The sequence below is a fragment of the Pelobates fuscus genome, chromosome 1 (genome assembly GCF_036172605.1).
Source record: "Pelobates fuscus isolate aPelFus1 chromosome 1, aPelFus1.pri, whole genome shotgun sequence".
NCBI lineage: Eukaryota > Metazoa > Chordata > Amphibia > Anura > Pelobatidae > Pelobates > Pelobates fuscus.
The window spans coordinates 287,711,317-287,734,139 of record NC_086317.1 but is presented as its reverse complement, the minus strand read 5'-3'; the positions used below and the strand labels follow the sequence as shown (position 1 = coordinate 287,734,139).

Sequence of the window (22,823 nt, the reverse complement as noted above, 5' to 3'; positions counted from 1 at the left end):
TGGCACACCTTGTTCCGCTCAAAAAGTTACCTTCTTCCCAAGATCTGGTTCATATATTTATACGCGAAATTGTCAGATTACATGGTATACCACAAACTATTGTGTCAGAGAAGGGTTCTCAATTTGTGTCACGATTCTGGAGAGAATTTAACAAAACATTTGGGTATAGAATTGACATTTTCATCCTCGTACCATGTGAGATGGCCAACCAGTGATTGGAACTATATTTGCGATGTTTTATTAATGGCACTCAGGAAAACTGGTCTGACTTGCTACCTTGGGCCAAATTTGCCAGAAATAATGCTACCCATGACTCATCTAGACATTTTTTGTCAACAATGGTCGTCATCCAACTGTTCTTCCTGCTGCTATTTCTGCTCTGGGTGAACAGCTCTCATGTATACGTGAGACTTGGACTAGGGTCCACACGGCTCTTGAAACTGCTGCAGCTCGTTTAAAATTTCATGCCGATAAGCGGCGTGGTGCCAACCCTGTTTACCAAGTGGGTGATCGGGTATGGCTCTCCTCGCAAAATATCAAGACTCAAGGTTCCTAGCATGAAGTTTGCACCCAGGTTTATTGGTCCCTTTAGAATTGTTCGGAGACTCCTGTTTCATATTCTCTTGCACTTCCTGCCTCCTTGCGTGTACCTAATTAATTTCATGTATCTTTGCTTACGCCTCTTATCTGCAATAGGTTTACTGTCCCTTTTGTCCCTCCTCCTCCTTTGGTTATTGCTGGACGGGAAGAGTAAGATTGTGTTTTTCTGTTTTTTGACTTTGGCTTCATTTTGACTTCCCTGATTTCTGGTACCCTTGACTTTTTACTTTTCCTTATCGCTGTGTCTCGTTCTGTGTCCCTGACCTCAGCTAGGTTTCTGACTATCTGACTATTCTCGGGTACAGTTAGTCCGGTCCGGTAAGATGCTACCCTTAGGCCTAGGGTGTGATGCTATTCTGCGTGCTGGATCAATATATTCCTGACAAAAAGTTAGGCTCTCATTTGCCTTGCGAAAAAAACAAAACATCTCAGAACAGTGAATAATTCTCCACCACAAAACCATTTACAACATGAATCTATAAGACAAGCATATTAGATAAGCAAACATAATCTCAAAATACAAAAACACAAATAGCAGCATGTATTCGAGATATCATGATCATATGCCTGCTGCATCTCATCACCTAAAAAGGCATTCATATGCAAATCAAAAATAACTAGATCACCATTGTAGTATTGCTACTATAAAGAACAAAGATAGATTACTTTCACATAAAGACCTGCTGTACATTCACACTCTCGTATTAGGTGTGAACACATTACTCACTTCATACTAGGGTGGACAGAGATGGTTGGCAAAGGTGGAGAAAGTCGAGGAGGCACATCATATTCTTCCATTAGAACATTAGATAAGACCTAAGGAAGAACAATAAAATGTGTTAATGGATGATGCCTGAATAGTTATTACAGTAATACTATATTTTAATGGTCAAACTAAGAACACTCTATGTTTCTTAAGGTGACTGCTTCATTTAAAAACACAGCGTTAAAAAGATATGTTTCGATCAGTATGCTAGAAAGAGGCCAGTATTTGTTTTTTATATAACCAGCAAAAATCCATAACATATTTTTTTTAATGTTTCACAACAGAGATTAAAGAAGACTGTAGCCGATTAAAATGCTTTTATCTAGAACAGAGGTTAACAATTAAATTGGGACATTTGGGGAGAAAGAAAAGCAAAGTGAATATCGCTGCCCAATATAAGAATGCTGCTGGGGTGTGGGGGCAAGAAACCTCAACAGAAATCTTTACATAAATCCTTTTAAAATCAATACTTCCAAAAGATTAATGCATTCATGGTGACATCCATGGGGGAAATAAAATATTTGTAAAAACTTTATGGTTCTGCTGATGGAAATGAAAAAGGCTGCTTAGGCATTTGAGCAGCTACTTGAGTTTGGGGCTTCAATACCAAAGAAAAATGTCTTCAAGAGATTAAAAAAAAAAAAAAAAAAATCTTACCCTTACACTTTCTAAAGGCAAATCATGATGTTTATGATTTTTGTGCACAATTCTGGCATCGGAACTCATACGACCATGTCTTCCATTTAAAACAGAACCAGCAGTTTTCCCAAGTTTAGGAGAACCATCGTGTGTTATACGACATGTAGCTAAATGATTAGCACCAGAAATGTCTCTTGAACACCATGCTTCCAGAGGCATAGGCTGGTCTCTACAAGGCGCATTTTCTGAAAGATGCCCATGTCTACAAGTTCTGGTGTCAGATGCTATATGGGGTCTTTCTGGAGGTGGTGGAGGCTCCCTGGAAGGAGGTGGTGGTGCTGGAAGGGGTTTATCTTGCTTTCGAACCATACATGGAGAAGACTAAAAAATAAATGTGAAAACATTTCACAGTTCTCAGTAAAGTATTTAAACAACTTGAAATATTTTCTATGCAAAAAGGTAAAACATTTGCACCATACAAATCTAAATCCTGTTATGACTGACAACAAATGAAAAATTATAGAGATTCATCTTAAGTGGTTGCATATATTAGGTTTACAGTGCTCAAGTGATTTTTTTCTTCTTCTTCTAAGTATAATATGAAAGCTTACCCTATATATTAACAAGCATTGAATACATATGTTCAAGCAAAATCATATTTGTACTACAGTCCACACAAAGACAAAGATGTATTATTTTGACTCATAACTTAAGTAGAATTTTCTGTCTATTATATTGGAATCCAATCTAAAGCTTGAGTTAGAGGTTTATTTTACAATTTCTACTATTTTTGCCTACATTTTCAAAAAAGCCATTGTTGATTCAACCCAAATGCCATTTACAGACTAGATAGTTTAGTACACTCCCTAAAATCTAACAATGTTGTTATCAGGGCTTAGAATTTCCACTCACCCGGCAAGCTTACAATGGTGAGTTACTTTTAAAGCCTGGCTGTTGGTGCAGTACTGTACATTTTTGGCCCTTTTCTTATCATAGTGAAATGAACACTTGAACGTATTTTAATTATTCAGAAACTATAAATATTCCGAATATATTCATGTATTTAGCAAACTTATACATGTTCTTGTGAGTGAGTATTCACACTACTCTTTATAATTTTATTGTTCCCATTGTTAGCAAAGTGCGGGATTTTCTAGATCTCCTTGAAGATCAAAAATGTGGATAAGTTATTACTTTAATATATAACTTTTTACCTTTTATTTTGATACACAATTATAACTTTACCATAAGAATCCCCAACACTGACATCTTGATTATCAAACATAGTAAAAACAATCCATGGCAGTTATTATTTTAATCATTTGTATAGTGTTTTTTTTTTTTTTCATTCTGCAGTGCTTTACAAGTTTTAAAAAGGGTTTATTAAAGGCAAAGCCCTTCTCAAATTAAATTAGATTGATATTTTTCATTAGGTGTCTTGCCCAAGGACACTTATTTTAACTGCTAAAAATAATCTACAAATTGTTACTGTTCACCCAGAAACACAAGGTTACAGGACATTGCAGTGTAAGACGCAAGACTACATCATTTAAAGTACCAATTCCCAACTCTGGAACTTCAAAATATTGCTTGACTACAATTCATATACATCTGACAGCCAACAAATTGTAATTTAAGTAAATTTCACAAAAATTCAACAACTATTAGATGACTAGACTGCAAATCCTTGTTATAGAGCATTATGGATAAAATGCAACAATGTTGACAAAGGTATTAGTGCAGAAGCAGTACATGGGTATGCTGGAAACAATAGACATTTAGAGTCATACTTTTTTAGCATACATTATCCTAATATAATGCATAAAAAGTTGAACTTTAAATATATTTTAACATTGCTATTAAAAACATTGAATACAAATATATGTTGTAAATTACCTTAGGTGACCCTGTAGGACTGGCACATGGAGATCGAGCTTTCTGAATTAGATCCCATCGAGGAGGCACAGGTGGCAGGTTAAGATGGGGTATTTGCAATGGATCTGGAGAAGTCTTTTTTCTTGGTGCAAGAGGGGATGATCCTGGAGATGTTACCGGTGAATTCTGACGGTCATTTAACTTCAACATCAAAAGAAAAACAAAAAGAATGCAGCACCATTAAAATGCATGTAAGTTTTGAAATGCATAAAATTCTTTTTGTACAGTGAAAGCAGCAGTACTAACCATAAGGTAGCTGCTCCTCCTTAAGCACTGAGGAATCTGTTGGTGCTATATAAATGGCAATAATAATAATAATAATAATAATAATAATAATAATAGTGATGGACAGCATATAGAGGTAGCCTAAATTGGTAAGATGCCTATTCTGCTCCTTTTCCATAAAAAATATTTCACCACCACCAGGAGAGCCTTCCAACCAAAAGCTGCATATCCTTAGATGTCAAGATGCCAAACCTGAAGAGGATTCACTAAAAGTAACTCTAACTTAGAAATCATCCCATAAGTAGCCAATTGTGCAACATGGAAGCATAAAAATGTAATTGATTTATTTTTTTACTGCTCCTCCTTTTTACCCTCTGTCAGTTACTATTTCTCACTTGATTTGTAGACCAAACGTCAAGAAAATGCACATATCAGAGTACTGAAAAATATATACACAATACGGATAAGTACACGGATTGGCCAATTTTTGCTCCATTTTGGTTCATCCAAATAGTTTTCCCCAAAACTATTGCTTGGACAAAATTTGTGGATGAAACCCCAAGCAGTCAAAAAAAATAAAAAATTTCCAAGACGAATCTGAATACTTTTCACCATGTACAGGTTTATTATTTGCATGAATCCCAACACCAGAATCATTCAGATCATTCCTTGGAATTCTGTCTAGGCTTGTCACAGCTTCTTAAAGTAAATTACTTCTGTCAAAATTTGTCTGAATGGATGCTGAGCAAAGGAATCCCCGAAATTAGGCTTATTGTAGAAATAATTCCTGTTCTGGGAAGTTAATTTAATCTCCTGATGCAAATCTTTCTTGCTTTTTATCATTCTGAGCACTTCCAAAAGCATATACCCACTTAAACGAAACTCCACAAAGGACATTTTTGGATGTAAAGTCTGCTGACCGTGGTCAGCAGACTTTATGTCTAAGACACATCATTTCCACAGCCACCAATGATTTAGTGTAGAAGGCTGAAGTTTATAAAACCTTTCTTATAATAGGATTTTTTCTATTATTCATAGGATATTTCAGGTTTGCACAACTGCAATTGCATTTTAACACAATGCCATACTGCCGTGCTTTCTATTTACTTCCTGTTTCACCAAGAAACCAAGATTTCATCCTCAACACACCTCTACTGTGCAGAAATTATAAACAGAATGCATGCTTCCTGTCTGTGTTCCAAACTCTGGAACCATCAGATGAAGAAACCCTGACCCAGAAGACCAGCTTAGATCCTGGCATCAGCACTATCAAAGAGACCAAACACAGTCAAGAGCGACTGCCATCTTCCATAAGCCAGAGACTCTAAATAACATGATGCAATACTTTTAACATGTGACAGAACTGGCAAATACTATGGATGCCAGGGTCTAGCTTTTCCATATATACGGATGGAGGCACATAGATCACCACTTTTTTTTTTTTTTTTTTTGGCACTTAGGTTACATATTCAGCACTAGATAAAGGGGAACCACTTACTAATTAGTACTGCCATTTTATGTCTTAGAGGAATGAAATCTTAAAATAAAATTTAAATAAATACTTAAACTATTACAGTTTAATGACATAACAAAAGAATACAAGTATTTTTGAATTTTCAATATTACCTGTTTATAATATCAAATGACAAAATGATTTTTGTGTGCAGTGTAGACCTTTAACTTATGTGATTAAACTTTGGACCAACTACTATGAAGAGCAGTGCATTATAAACGTACAAAGCCACTAAACGTTTTTGGATACATCCACAAAAATATGTGGCACACTTCATAGGAGAAATCTCATGGAACATGACAGAATTGTAATATCACCCACTTACAACCCTAAAAAAGTATTATCTTGTAAGAATGAATGACTTAACATATATAGGTCTCAATTTAATATATTATGCAAAAAGTACTTGATAATTATCAACTGTTTTGGATGTTTTTTCCCTAAATTTCTTCTGCAATTAAATCCTACTTGATCAATATGACCTCTGTCATGCACCTTATGTATCCACCTGCCATGCTATGGGAGTGCATGTCTATCAAACAGTGGACAAGCAGTGCCTGTTCACTGTCATATTAAACTAGTGACTGGGAAGCTATTTCTGTCCAGTCCCTATAAAAATATGAGTGACGGTAAGCAAAATAATGCACACTTTCAGCTGGCTACGTATTATGGGAATTGTTCACAGCTGCAGTGCCAAAGATAAGTATTCACTATGTTTACTCAGAGGTTTATTCCCTAATCAAGAAACTGTAGTGAACTGAAAACCAAATTGCAAAATTTAGGCAAAAATATATGATCTGGAAAAAATCTCCGTTTAGCCTAAATTCTGGACAAAAAAAATTCAGTACACTACAACATAGCAAACATAAGTTAATGAAATAAGAAGAGGCTGAAATGTTACATCAATAGTAAAATATAAAAAAATCATGTCACTGTATAGGATTCCTACAAAGAAAAGAAAATACCTTTCTGACAGAGGCTAACCGAGTCATCATTAAGCATTCTTCTCGTTCGTCGTCATCATCAAAATCCAACATACAGGAATTTAAACTATCCATAATGCATTTGTTTTCATCTCGGGGGTCAAATGGATCAACGATTATAGGCTCTGTACCTTTTATTTCACAACGACAGAAAGGACAACCTTGACCATCAGACTCCTGGACAACAGAAGGATTAAACAAGTTGGATAAAACCACACATATACTACATTTTTATTTTTTTGTGAGAAAATGTGAAGGTTGCATTCCAGCAATTGAAAACCCAGCAATACCAAAATCACTACGTATTGTACAAAGACATCTAAAAATTAAACGTGACTAAAGAGACTTTAGTGGGCAAGTTTCTAGATAATTGACAGTTTCCAAGTGATGTCATTTAGTGATCAATGAAGTCAAGTGCTCCATCACAAGCCTCTTGTTTGAATTTAGAAACTAGAGACAAGCTAGATGACCATAACCTCATTTTCACATCCAAAATCCACCACTTGTTTAGTGAAACAATATGTGCAAATGACTAAATATGTTACATGATTTCAAAGCAGAGGACATATGCAGTCAGTAAGCATTTTAAACTGACTAATCTCTTATAATAACAAAAAAACAAAATGTTTAGAATTACTCCTTTCTTGCAGAGACTAAGCCCAGTATTTTTTTATGTAATTTACTTGGGAAACAAAGATGAAAAGTATATAGGATCAAGGGGTACCGTCACACTGCTACTGTCATTTTTGCATTAAAACTAACTGACCTTCAGCCCAGCAGAGTTTTCAACAACCTATTTAACATTCTGCACACCTAGACACGTTTCCTTCTCTAGTTTATAATTGTACCTTTTTATCTGCTAGAAGATAGAGGTAACAATTTGAGACTTCTTGAGTTTAGAGGTCAGTAATCAAATATTCAGAGATGGTTAGGCAGCTGATTTCATATTGTTTAACCTTCATCAACTGTATAAATCTACACATGCTACAATATTTTATTTACAGCTTAAAAGAAAACCTCCAAATACCTAGCGCATTTCAACTTGCTAAAATATGTGTGAAGCGTGTGTCCTCTTTTTTTAATTTTACAGAATGTGCAAACTTCAATGGAAAATAGCACTTTTAAAAAGTATACTGGCTATACCCCCTGGCTATCAATAAACCAACCAGTCCTGTTACTTCCTGCTTTGATTAGCTCAATAGATATAAAGGCAAGATGCAGCAATTGCCTAGTGCATCTGCCTTGCAAAAACTTTAAATTGAGCTGCATTGGGAAGTCTGTGATTGGACAGCCAGGGAAGGCCTGTGTTGGGGAAGAAGTTGAGGGCTTGCAAAGAAAGCAGACAAGACAACAGCAGCTCTTTAGATTTTTAGATATACCCCAAATGAAAAATATATAATTGAATGCATGCATATTTTCAGTGGATTATATCTATTAAACAGAGATTTTTATTTTTCTGTTTGGGCAGTGGAGTGTGCATTTAAGGTAGTTTTAAAAGTATTGACATCTACTCAAAATGCAAGGCTATACTGCCTGTGAATCAACTTCTAAATGGCCTGACTGTTGATACTGGAGTTTACAGTACAAGGTCTAAATGAAGTCATCAATTATTGTACTGTTAAATCAATGCACTTTAAGATTACAATCTACCATGCAGTTCTACCATCACAATCTACCAGCACAATCTACCATCGTGTGTTAATGTATGCCACACTGGTGACTTCTAAAAGTTTTCCCTTTCTGATTTAATCATGCTTAAGCTGAGCTTGAGATGGACAATCCTAACAAATCCCTTTCACTTTATGGACAAACTGCTATGTTTTCAGCTGCAGGGTTAACACTAGAGGAACTTGGCACCCAGACGACTTAATTAAGCTGAAGTAGCCTGGGTGCCTCCTTTAGTGGTCCTTTAACCCCTTAAGGACCAAACTTCTGGAATAAAAGGGAATCATGACATGTCACACATGTCATGTGTCCTTAAGGGGTTAAGTGTATGTGTCATGCAATCATGACGTAGCGCAAAGTGACATAAAATGCAACATACAATGCAGAATAGATATTGTGTTAGAATAACTAATAGAAAATAAGAAGATAATGTGCTATTTGTATGGCTTTTCATTTGTGAAATAAAAAAATTAAAATACTACAAAAATACTGAAACAGATGGCTGTATATCCATTTCCTCCTAGAAATCCTACGTATGGCATGCCAAACTTGTCGAATGCCAGACAAAGAATTTAATCTCTTGATGATAGATCTAATTTTAACCGCTGTAAATGAAAATACGTAGGTAGATTATCACAAATATTTTTATTGTATCATTGTATTCAATTGATTGCTTTCGTGGAATGAAGGTTTCGGTATTCTCTTTTATTAAGGAAAACAATAGATTCAATAAGTCTGGTGATTGGTTTTTCGGTTACTATGTGGCCGTTACATGCCATTATTGCTTATGTTTCTTGCATGCTCAGTACATACATCTCAATAAAAAATAAATAAAATAAAAAAATAATGTATGTAGCCCATTCATCTCCGACATCACAAGGTTTACAGACCAGAATTTTGTCAACTCTATTGTTTCCTTTTAAGAAAATAAGACTATACCTGCCATGACGTTAAGCACGATGTACACATTAAATGTCCACAAGGTTCAATCTTAACATCCTTATCATTTTCAGCACAGATTTTACAAAGCTGGAAGGTAGATCCCATTTCACAATATAATTCATACTGTTCCTGAAAAGAGAAAGTTCAACGTTGGAGTTAGCACTGACCAACATAGGAAAGGTTCCAAAACAACCAGAAATTTTGCAATAAGGCACTAAGGACTACAGAGAATAATTCATTTTTATATAATACAAAAGTCAAGAGTATAGATGCAGAGTTTACAAAACACAGCAGATTATTTATTACACCCATTTGTAAACCAAATTCTAAAATTAAGGCTAAAAAACATATATATATATATTTATATATATTAGATAAGGCTAAAATAAATATATTACTTAAGGGAATATTAAGGCTAAGTTGTGATTATTCACAGAACAAGTAAGAAGTAACAAACTGAGGGGAAAAAAGAAGGAGCAATAAAAAAAAATATTATATATGTATTATATTTAATAGATACATTATATATAAACACTTTTTTTTACATATTGATTACTTTTTCTCACTTGATCTGTGAACAAAATAGAAGGAAAGAAAATCAGTGTACTGCAAAATATATACATGTTTGTCTGAATTGTTTCCCTGAATATTTTGCATGGGGGATATTTGGCTGAACCACCACATGAACAAATCTAATCACTTGAAGAATTCAACAGTAAAGCAAAACCCTGGATGGAATGCTTATATAAATATAACAGGGTTTACAATGTGGCTCTGCCACTGATTAATTCTGCAATTTAGATTCAAATCTCAAAAGGACACAAATAATTTAGTAAAAATCAGATGGGTCTATCTCACTAAGCAACATTGTGTTCTCATTAAGCAAACAGTCCAGTGCTTTATAACAAGAGTCTGAATATGACAACTGCACTTAAAACCCTGCATTGCAGAACAATCTCAATCTAAAGCATGCTTTTACACATTTATTAATGCAATAATTTGTGGTCTTCAGTGCAATAAATCTGGCAAACATGAAGTCACAGACAGGAGACACTTTAAACAAAAAAATCTATATACTAGAAGGTGAAGCATGCCAAGTTACTTCTTACATTTTGAGATGATTCATTGGAACCAAACATTCAAATAGTGACATTAATACTCACTTGTTACGTTTTATTCACACATTACTGTGTCCTTTTACATATGTTCTTTACAATGAAAAGTAAACACTTTGAGAGGGACACAATGGGCAGAAACACATAGTTTGCCCTGATTTTGGCCTCGTTTTTCCCTGTTCACATTTATATTATTTTTTTCAAAATCCATCATTCTTCAGCATGAGTCTATCTCCTTAGCCAAATCCTCCTATTCTCCCAGAGTGCTCCTAGACTGGCATCTGCACCTGAGTAGATACTCAGCCTCTGACAGCAGTCTGAGGAAGAGAACAGCCAGGGACACACATGCTTAGCATTAGTAAATAATGCATATGTGTCTGTGTAGCCGTCTTTACATTTATGTTTTGTTTCACATCGCATGCGAGTCATCTCTAAGACACACAGAAACTATTAGCTTCCAGGTCACAGTCTAGGAAAGGTGCAGAGTTTACGTCCTAGGAAGGCTTCTCCATATTCTAAGTCCATGACAATCTCTGCATTAATTGCCTACATCCTCTTTTTGGTGCCTTGTATTAAAGAACTTTCTGTCACTGCTTCCTGATTTCAGGTAAAGTGTTAAAATGGGTGCTATCCAATCCATGCACTGAGCCTGCTTCCTCATTATGAGGAGAACCTAGTTTAAGGCCTTTGAGACCAACAGGGATTTCTGAGAAAGCATATGTTATTAAAGGCTAAACTTTAAACAAGACCACCATTACAAGCTTTGCGTCTTGCCAGAATTGTGCAGTAACTCTTTGCAAAATAGCAGGAGAGAAACATGCTGCAGCTTTATCATGACAGGCATTGCAGACATATCTGTCAAGAGAAGAAAATGTGGCATTGTGTTTGATATTGATGTAAAGGTTGCTGCTTTAAAGGATGAGACAGGGGCCAATGATTTTGACAGGAATGCAGTTTGAAATGGTTTGTATGCAGTGTAAAATGACTTTCCATGCCCCACATTTGTCATACAGTAATTCTGATTGACTCAGCCAGCCTCCATTAGAGCAAAAGGGAAATTACTATGGCGGCTGAGGGGTTGCTTGTCTGAAGAAACACAGAAGGGAAAATAGATATTTATGTTTAATATAATAATAATAATTATGGTGGTCACTTTTATGGTGGTCACTTTTAACAGATAGGGTCCCTTTAACCCTTTCACAACAAAGCCAAGGCAAGGGAGTTTTGTGAAAGTACTGACGTATCAGTCACAAATGTGTAAAATATTAAAAGGACATTCTAAATAAAACATAGCCTATTGGTAATTCTTAACACGGAAAAGAGGAAGCTGTTAAAATAAAACTTAGGAACAAGACAGCTGAAATACTGATATACACAAAACACAAATCAGTCTGATTTATCACCAAGCCAAAAAGCAATTATAAAATCAAAACAAATGTGCATGGGGGGAAAAAAAACCTAGTAAACTGGCAGGTCTAATACTAGTATGAGCTGTTGAAACACAGATGGCACTGTAGTAAAAAACATAATTTTCATGCAAGCATTCCCAGTATTCTGAGGCAATGGTGTGAATTATAAAGCATTATTAAACTAAATGAACCACATATCCAAAACAATGAAAACCTTTCAAAGGGACATTAACAAAGTTTACCTGGGTAACTTTAATATGATCATGAGGCATTGGTTCACATAACCCAGTTAAATCTGGATTATAACTTCGTCCATCTGGGTAAAGATAACTTTAAAAAACAAAAAAACAAACCATGGTTATATTAGTATTTAAAATCAATTTACGCAGCACTGCATGTGGTACAATAATAGAAAAAAAGACTAGATGCAGAACGAGAATCCTGAAATATATAAATAAATAAATGACATAAAAAGTAATATATTTAAACAGCATATTTTAGACATTCCACACAGAATCAATGGCAATAAGGATATGTTTAAATATACAATCATTAAGGAGGGGTACACCTCTCCCTGTATGACAATGTAATATACTGGATCAAAATGTTTGTAGTGGTTTGATCAACACTAGAATTAATTCATTTTCTCAGAGGAAGAGAAGGGAAAATGTGGTCTGTAACTGATCTGTGAGATTGCTTCATGCAGGGATGCCCAAAATGTAGATCCCCAGATGCTTCTATGATGCTTTGCCATTCTACAGGCATTACAAAGAGTCGTGGTACTTGTAGTTCTACAACATCTGGGGATCTACCTTTTGGGCACAACCGGCATAGTGTTTTCATACGGCCTTGTGCAGAGGAACATTCAAGAGCAAATAGAAACTGTAGAAGATTTTTGCCTATTTTTATTAGCTGGGAGAGTATTTAGGATTAAATAAAACAGAAAAAAAGACAAAATAATAAGCCAAGAAAATCTATCTTGGTTGTTTGACTAAATTGGGTATTAGTGGAGAGTTGCAAGCATTGTTCCAAAAGAGCCAAGGACAGGATAATAAGAGTTGATGAATGTCTCCAAACTGAGTTATTTTGGTCTGATTTGCATTTCTCCACAAATCCCCAATTTAGTGAATAAAATGACAGGGAGGTATGAATGTGGTATGGCCAGTGGGCATCAAAGTAGCCATGTTAATCTGGCGTGCATGCAAGTAAAGTTGACTGAAAGCCTCTCTCACCCATTCTACTTAAGGCTATACATGCTCAGAGACCGTCTGCAGCACTCTGGCATTGGCACCAAGTAGCCTGAGTGTATTTACTGATGCTCTCACACAACATTTTCTGGGAACAAACAAATAACATCTGGATAGGATCCTGAAGCCAGCACTGTCCAGTTTAACCCAAGACAGTTAAAATGGCACTGTCAACGCATGCCGACATCACTGCTGTATTCTTTTCCATGCACAAGAGTACAGCATTGAGGTCTCTGGAGGATTTGTGAAATTCCAACGCAGTCAAAATGAGCACTTCATGAAGATTCTATCCTTATAAAACACTATTTTTTCAGAGGGGAGTGACAGTGCCGCTTTAAGAGGTATGCTAATAAATTATTGTTCATCTGTGAAACATAAGGTAAAACATCACAAGCTTTGTTTGTACGTATTTTTTCATTAAAATACCAGCATTTACTTATACCAAAGATAACACGGGACGGCTAAATTAAAAATATACCACAAACGGCCATCAAAGCACTTACAGTGTCTGTTCTTTGTAGCAGAAAAGAAGTTGAATGAACATGTATTTTTATTACATTTAAAGATAGAGAATAAAGTAATTATTCTGCTTTTCCCAACAACATTTTGCTGCTTAGTGATGTCAAAAAACTAAGCTAGCTAGTGTGCTGCAACTTCTGAAGGCAAAGTGTAATTTCGTTCAGGCTGATAAAATCTTTGATATTTCTACTACAATTGTAGTGTGTCTATCAGTAACACGTGATAATGACTTTTTCCAAATAAGAAATGGACAGATTATTATTTGAAAAACTAGGTTAACACACGTACTAAAGTCATTTTAAAGCAGTAATCTTCAAAAGAAAAATACTTTGATATGAACAAAACTTGACTGGCATTCAAAATATCTGTAATCCCCAGATTGCACAGAATGTACCTCTCCTTTTGAAAGTACATAAAATGGCTATAAATGCAAACACATCTTTAGATTAACATTATTAGAGCTCGGATCCACTGGGTTTTGGATTTCTGGATACCCGGGTGCAGTAAAAGGAAACTAGACAAGATGAGGAAACCAAGTAATTCTATATGATCCAACATGATGAGTAAAGTAAAACAGAAATTGCATTTAAAAAGATAAAGAATTAGTGATTACAATGTGAATTTCATGGTGGAAAAACACATCAGCTTCAGTAAAATTTAGAACATTAAACTTTTTCAGCACTCATGGAACAAAATGAGCATGGCCTTACTGAATAAAATCATTTAACAAAATATACATAAATAAACAAAATAAAACCAAAAGAAGCATAATGCAGGGAGATCTCTTAAAGCAGTGGCACAAAAAAATGCACATTTTTACATGTACAGTACATCCAAAAAGATAAAGATGCAGAAAGAGAGATGTGTAATGATAAATTGATGTATGAAGATGTTTGGGTTAAACTAAACTAAATGCAGCTAAACATAGTTCGGTAAAGTTATAGAAAAGAGAACTAGAATGTTGAGTGTAGAGATGTTCTTTAAGTCACTTACACAGTTCAGCTTCTCTAATATTTGTATAGGGAAAAAAAAAGGGAAATACGTAAGACATTCATCATCCAGGACTTGTCCTATTTAGACTAATGTGGCTTTCATGATAAATATTGCCACGAAGCACTGTATTGTTTATTGGTTGTTATTGTGTTAGCGATACTCCGAGCTGGAGTTGGTGGAGTAGCCTAACTGAAATCATAGCATTGCTTGGAGATTTTTTTCCAGTTTAGCTATTTTGGTCTTAAAATTGAAATTCAATATTAATTCACCTTGCATTCCCAACAATTCTCACTTTAGTTAGTTAGTTTAATGCATTATATAGAGAATTCTTAAAAGAATATGCAGATACTTATTTTTGGTGTTTTGAAATTTGCTGCCAATTCCCAGAATGTACAGCTTCCTGGAAAATCCAGACCGGGGACTAACCAAAACCAGAATATTCTTACTAGTTCAATATTTTCACTAAAAGTACTCTTTATAATTTATTTGTAGTTGGGCACTTGGCAACACCATCCATAGTGTAATTGCTCCCCAATATTTTAAGGGCACATCTTACGTACCATGTTATTCATGATTTCATTAACAATTATGGAGGGGGAGCATATATGTGAATGGTAGTGGCAACAGCTCAGTCAGAGTACATTGTGAAAGGTGACACTCAGAGGTGGGTGTTTTTACTGCAGAAAGCAAGAAGCAGAGCATTCGTCTGTTACATATGTGAACAAGGGGGTAATCTTTTATAAATTTTGTAGGTGTAAATAGCAAACAAAAAGGGAGAAGGGGACACTACTGCCTATAACTATACAAAAAGCTGCTATGGTGCTTGTAGTAGGTTGGTCAAATCCACCTGCACTCTTATTCATTTATTTTCCTCTTGCTGGGTTTGATTTGTACATAGGGAAGAGAGGAAATGTCCATGTCCTGCCCATCAGCATAAATATGTGATAGGTTTCCATGACAAAATCTCAGTGGTGTTGAAAACCATAGCCAAGAGTGTTTGTTTAATTGGAGAATTAATTATTAATTGTACTTAAGAACCAAATAGGTTGCATATAGTTATATTTTGTACTACAAAAATGTGCACAAAAAACAATATATGGAATTATTTGCACTTACAATCCTTCTCGACTGCCATCAATCAAAGCTTGAAACAAAGGCTTATTATGAGGTATCGTCTGCAAGATATTTCCATCGCCCGTCACATAGCCAATTGCCCACTGGCCAAGTCTTGTGCAACTCAATCTAAAAATGTAACTGTGAGGAAAGGAAAAAATTAATAGAGTAAACTTTTAACAGGTTGGAAAAGTATGCAAAACATTACAAGTGACATGAGAAGTTTCCTCTTACGCAGTTTTAAAATGCAAACAGCAAATACAATAATGTACATGGGTAGGGGATTTCCATGTCTTCAATTAAGCTATCAAAACCTCTTTTTTGAAAAAGGAAAATACTACTAATATTGAGAAAGCAAGGGCATGCCCACTATCAGCAGATGTCTTATTCAGAAAACATTAGAAAACAAATACATGAGTTCTAAATAAAACTTGCCAAAAAGTTTCCATTTTCTCACCACGCCACTAAATCAAGCAACCATTAAGGAAGGATCACTCTTCTTATACAAGTAAATAATAATAAGCTGTCAAATGGCCATTTGCATATCCCCAAACATCAGTGCCCCTTGAATCGGGATGCTGGTGGCACACAAGGAAACTGAATCAAAAGTCTGTACAAAAGTGATAATACATATACATATAGACACACAGATAGTTTTACAATTAACCATTTATTATTATCTAAAGTTAATAGCATACATTTTTCAAACTGCAAAAGATTTTATGAGATGAAAACATAAATACGATGCAGCAGATTTGTGTTAAATACATCATACTTAAATTGATCCCAATTTAATCAGACTGCATTCCTTGATGATAAGATTGAAGGTTAAACCACTTGCATATGACAACTTTAAAAGGATTCTATAGTGCCAGGAAAACAAAACTGTTTTCATGGAACTATAGAATCCTACAGTGCCCTCCTCCCTCGCCTCCTCCCCCCACTGGCGTCATTGAAGGGGTTAAAACCCCTATAATCACTTACCTGAATCCTGCTGAATCCAGCACTGGGTCAGGCTCCAATCATGCTCCTCCCCCACCAACATCAGAAGGGCGGGGAGACCTAATGCGCATATGTGGCAATGGCTGCGCGCACATTAGGATTTCCCCATAGGAAATCATTATTCAATGCTTTCCTATGGGGAACAATCTGAAGCTGAAAGTCCTCATGCAGGGCATGAGGACGTCCAGCGTCAGATACCAGAGCAAAGGTCTGTTTCAATTCTGTCTGGTAGACAGCCACTAGAGGTGGAGTTAACCCGCAGAGGTAATTACTGCAGACTGCAATAATTACCACTGTAGGGTCATGGGACATTGCAGCCAGACCACTTAAATGAGCTGAAGGGGGCTGGGTGCTTACATTGTCCCTTTAAGAATATTAATTTACATTAAAAAACGTTTATGTTGTGTTGATGTTGTGACATAATTTAATTATAAATATGTCTAACGAAAAAATGCTCATGTTTTCCTCCTGCATGCAAGCTGCTGTAAAGTGCACTGTAATTTAAATAACAAATTTAGATCAAAATGTTTATTTATAATGTTAGAATTTTCTATACCCCACTATATTGGTCTCCCTCTGTTGCATAAAAAATGTAAACTCACCTTTTATCCATTGCTATCCGTTGATGCAGCAGTTGCTTTTATCTTGGGCCAATCTAATGCTTTTCATAGAAAAACACCTTTTTTATTCTTATTTTGATGACTCAATCCAGAAATCAATACTGCTGAATGCCTGCATTGTAGCTATTATTATTATTATTATTATTAATAATAATAATAATAGTTATTAATATAGCGCCAGCATATTGTGTAGCGCTGTACAATGGGAGGACTAACAGAAACTTAACTGTAACCAGACAAGTGGATGTAACAGAGAAGGGAAGGCAGTTCCACAGAAAAGGTGCAGCCCTGGAAAAGTCATGCATTAGAGGTGGGAGTATGGACAGAGGATAGACGTAGGTCTTCGGCAGCGCGTAGGGACCTAGACGAGACATACTTGTGTATTAGGGAGGATAGGTAGGTTACATAGTTACATAGTTACATAGTTAGATAGCTGAAAAGAGACTTGCGTCCATCAAGTTCAGCCTTCCTCACACCTGTTTTGGTTGGAGCAGCATTATGTAGGGACTTGTAAGCAAGCACTAGAATCTTAAATTGAGCCCTATATCTTACTGGAAGCAAAAGTAGGGACTGACAGAGGGGGAGGCATGGGAGGTGTGGGCGGACAGGAATTAAAACCTCTCCACTGCATTCATTATAGAATGCAGAGATGCCACTGAGAAGGGGATTAAAATAGTCAAGGCGAGAGAGAACGGCATGGACCAGCACCCTAGCTGCGTCTGGCGATAAATAGGGGCAGATGCATGCTATGTTTTTGAGATGGAAGCGACAGGATTTGGCAATCAACTGGTCATGAGGGGTGAAGGAGAAGTCGGAGCCGAAGAGAACACCTAGGCAGCAAGCCTGCAAGGTAGAGGTGATGGTAGCGCCGTTGACTTGGAGGTAGACAGACACATGAGTAGTAATACTTGACGGAGTAAAGTCTAGAAGTTATTTTTTGGATTTTTTGGTTTGAGTCTTAGGAAGTGCGCAGCCATCCAGTTGGAAATTGAGCGAGGCAGCCAGAGACCCGAGTCAAGATGAGCCGGAGAGATCAGGAGAGGACAGGTAGATTTACATGTCATCTGCATTTATATGATGGAAGCCAAAGGAGCTGATGAGTTTACCAAGGGAGTCAGTATAGATAGAAAACAGTAGGGGACCAAGGACTGAACCTCCAATTGGAGGAAGGGTTTATGAAATACAGCTCTATAATATATAGCCCCCTCTTTTTCACGGGACTAAAAGTAATTGGACAACTGACTCAAAAGCTGTTACATGGACAAGTGTGGGCTATTATTTTGTTATTTGCTCATCAATTAAGCAGGTAAACAGTCTGGAGATGATTCCAGGTAAGATGACATTTGCATTTGGAAGCCGTTGCTGTGAACCCACAAAATGCGGTCAAAGGAGCATTCAATGCAAGTGAAGCAGGCTACAAAAGAAAAATCCATCAGAGAGATAGCAGGAACATTAGGAGTGGCCAAATCAACAGTTTGGTACAGTCTGAGAAAAATAACGCACTGGTAAGCTCTTCAACAAAAAAAAGACATAGACAGCCACGCAAAAACAACAGTGGTGAATTTCTACATCAAGCATGGTTTAAAACCACATATGTTTTTATATAATGTGTATTTGTGCAAATACGTAAGAATTGTGAATCATTGGAAATATTTAATGTGTGTATGAAGGAAGTAATTATTTTTAATAGCTTCACCAATAGCCTTAAGACGATTTAGAACAGATGGCCTGCTCGGACAATCATAACATAAAGTTAAGTTATAAGAATAAAAGAAAACGGGTCATGACGTGGTCCATGACACGGGTCATATCACTGCTGACATACAGTATGGTCATCTAGAATTTATGTAAAGGCAAAATTGTATATTTCAAGTGGAGTTGAAGGTCCAAGACTGCTCATGGTTTAGAGTATTACCCAGATTCTAATAATTCTATTTCTGATTTAAAAATGTAAATACAAATGATTTAACAAGCAAATATAGATGGATCTGAAGATATCTTACCTTCCTGGTTTAGTGCTATATTTCTGCAATCTTGCTTTAACTTCATCATATGTAAGGAAAGCCATATATCCAGGATGGGTTACTGCTAAGAAGTTCCAGTTCCTTAATATGGAGCTCCATGGCTACAAACAGAAACAAAATAATAAAAAAAAATAGGTTGATATGCAAGAGAGTTAACAAAAAGAAAATAACACATTGGCTCACATATGTGGAGTTAAATATAAGATATGCAAACTGGAACTATTACATGTTTGAGCTTATCTTAAATACATTACATTTACATCAGTGTAATTATTGTGCCATCACAGACATGATTTTAGCGTCAAGGTTTGCACAGAAATTACCCAAATTTTAGGATCAGTGTTTACCTATCCTAAACTTTTCAATTTTACTTAACACAGTACACAATGACCCTTACTTTACTTTGTTTTATAGATATCCCAACCAGAGTTAGATAGGTTTGTTAGCCCTAGAGCAGTGGTAGGAAACCATCAGCACCTCAGTTGTGAACTATGTCTCCCATAATGCTCTTACATTCATTATTCTAGCACAGTAACGGGGAGATATGGAGTAATAAAAGTTACCCACCTCTGTCCTAGATTGTTTAGAATTACTGTGGATAGAATTGGAAAAATCCTGAAATTCTATTTTTGGGTTTTAAAACCTGTGCTATTGAAACACCGTGGTTATTTTCTGTATGTGCAAGAGTAGAACATTGAGATATATAGAGGATCCCACAGGAGTTAAAAATTTGGATACTGTGGTCCCCGATCCAATGCTTCTCTATGAGAGCATTTTATTGGACAAGATCTCACGTGGGTGACAACAGCATGCTTGCTGACATGACAGGAGATTGATTTGGAGGCTGTAGTGGAGAAGTCCTGGCAACGGAAATGAGATAAAATGTATCCTGACTAATTTTTACGTGGAAAAAAGTGGGAGATAATGTGCACATTGCAAGAAGGGAACCTGTAGTCATAACGTTTGCAGAACAATAGTTTGCACAACTTTGAATATTAAGCAATAGTTCCCTGACCAACAAACAAAAACATGTTTCTGGTTAGTTTTAGACACACAATTCTCATCAAGTTATAAAAAAATAAAAAAAATTCAAATAAATGTATGTGTTTAGACATAAGTTGCACATTTTGCCTTGAACACGCTGCCTAGTGGTTGCACGAGTTACAAAACCTCTTCCTGTCACTTTAACAGTGACTACTGAAGAAGAAAAAAAGGCCAATTATCTGATGTCATCTAGCGAAGCAAAATTATATATCTGTGCTGAGAACACAGAACACTAAAGTCATTTCAAGGCATCAGCATAATGATCGAGGATAAGCTAAAAAGGGCAGAAATATACAAAACCCTAGCTCAATCAGGCATATTAACCACAAACCAAAAATATTTTTTAAACAAAAATGTTTGTACCCCTACAATATGTATTGCCATTTGTTTAAATGTTTCATCTACTGGGACTTTGTGGTTCTTACGAATTTTGCATATTTGTACATTTGCAGCTCTATTGCCCAACAGCATCCACATTTGTCGGTGGCAGCTTCATTCTCACACCGTTATTTTTCTTGTTTATTTAAACAGTAAATAAAAGTGTATAACAAAGAAACAAGTATGGCAATTAGGCTAATTATTATGCATCTACCAAAACCACAATTTCTTAGTGTGAGTAAATTGTAAATAAAGATTAACAGGAAATGTAACAACTTTTTTAAAACGTTGTAAAACTTAATTAGAGCTAGAAGAAAAGAAAACAAGTCAGCCAAAGTTGAGTAGCAAATAAAAATTAATATGAGCCAATAATTAAACAGAATCTTGACAATGGTACATCAGCTAAAATGTAGTGGAAACCAGTATCGCACTTTCTCTGTGTGTAACAAATTAAAAGCTATTTACCTATGATTACTATAGAATATTTTTTTGGTTGTTACTGTCAAGTTTATTCACTAAAGTGAGAATTCAAGGTGAATTTAAAATTTAAGATCTAAATTGGTGGAATTGGAAAAATGATCTGTCATGTCAAAGCATGAGTTGGCCTCTGATATATATTATGAGTTATTTTTGTAAACATTGGGATAACATTTATTGTGGGCTTTGATCTTACACCAGGCCTAGGCCATAAAACGTCTAGATAACCATCACCAGAGCTGGACATAGGGCATTGTAAAAGGTATTGGTGCATGTGCTCTGACTTTGGGGTCTTCGAAGGACAAGATAGTTTAAGAAAATATGGAGTGGGCAATAAACTGCCAGGCCAAACTCCTCTGATCCACCCACTTAGAAACATCTAGTTTTGAGTTATATAATGAGGATGTTGGACTATCCAGGGGTGTTTTATGTTTTCAACAACTACTAGGAGTTCTGTAACATCTGAATTTCCCACAAGAATTATATATAAGGGCTAAATATATGTAAAGATTTCTTGTGTTTTCTCCTATTTTATTTTATGGATTGTTTTGAAATTTGTTATCTGTGTTTCTGTATGTCATTTATTTCTATATTTTTGTACCCAGCACTGTGAATCCTTTTTGTCAGATTAAATGTTTACTTAATCAGCTTGTGTCTTTGTTCTCTATGAGCTCACTCTCCTGAGGAAAGCTCAGGTAAACACGTTACCAAAAGGGTTGATTATATATGTCTGATCAGTAAAGTACGGTTGTGATCCTATAATTCTACTGTATGTGGGGTAACGTAAGAAGCCCGGATTTAAAGTCTGGTGGCAGTCAAGTGTGTACTAGGGTGTTAGTGTAGAAGGTATTGCAGGGGTAAATTTAGTGTTGCTGGGACTGGCAACAAGTTACCAGGGGTCTGGTGTCATTAACCCTTTCACTTCCACAATCTCCCCACTGTCTCGGCTGGACCAATAACCCACATTCGTGATAGTATATAAGTCAGCTATGCTTTCAGTTCAGATACTTAACATTGAAATTCCCTTTAGTAAATAACTGTGTGTGTTGGTGCCATACTATTTATGGTATTGTAAAGACTTCATCCATTTGTATAAAATTAATAGATGCATTTATGCTAATGTATAATATCGCTTGATCTGCTATGGATTTGCCCGCTTCCTTTGTGCCTTAAAAGTTGCCACTCTTTATGGAACTCTATTCCCACAACATTTGGATTAAGTCTGTGGGAATTTGTGCCCATTCAGCCATAAGAGCAGACAGACACTGATGTTGGATGAAAAGGTATGGCTTGCAATCCGCATTCCAATTCTTCCCCAAAAAAGTTAAATGAGGTTAAGTTTAGGGGTCTGCACAGAGCACTCAAATTGTAATAAACCCAACCCATCAAACCATGTCTTCATGGACCTCACTTTGAACACAAGGGCACCGTGATATTGGATGTCTCTTAACCAAACTGTTGTCACAAAGTAGGAAGCACACAATTGTCTAGCATCCTGTCTAGTATCATGTAGCATTGAAATTACTAAGAGGCTAAGTCCAATTCTGAGACATGGCTCCAAACAGTTATTTCTACTCAACCAAAATTTACAGTAGGCACTATGCAATTCATAAG

The 22,823-nt window shown here is 36.0% G+C and overlaps 1 protein-coding gene across 2 annotated transcripts in view; it reads right to left on the bottom strand.

Annotated features, from left to right (window-relative positions):
* CBLB (Cbl proto-oncogene B) overlaps positions 1 to 22,823 on the bottom strand; it is a 126,343-nt gene that overhangs the window by 47,261 nt on the left and 56,259 nt on the right. Inside the window, exons 5-12 of one of the 2 annotated variants that reach the window (XM_063457469.1) lie at positions 19,290 to 19,411; positions 15,668 to 15,805; positions 12,035 to 12,122; positions 9,266 to 9,397; positions 6,644 to 6,838; positions 3,902 to 4,081; positions 2,024 to 2,386; positions 1,328 to 1,416 (exon numbers count right to left, since the gene is read on the bottom strand). In XM_063457469.1, the coding sequence (XP_063313539.1) occupies positions 1,328 to 1,416; positions 2,024 to 2,386; positions 3,902 to 4,081; positions 6,644 to 6,838; positions 9,266 to 9,397; positions 12,035 to 12,122; positions 15,668 to 15,805; positions 19,290 to 19,411 (1,307 nt within the window). The remainder of the gene's footprint in view (positions 1 to 1,327; positions 1,417 to 2,023; positions 2,387 to 3,901; positions 4,082 to 6,643; positions 6,839 to 9,265; positions 9,398 to 12,034; positions 12,123 to 15,667; positions 15,806 to 19,289; positions 19,412 to 22,823) is intronic. The other variant, XM_063457470.1, reaches the window with a different exon arrangement.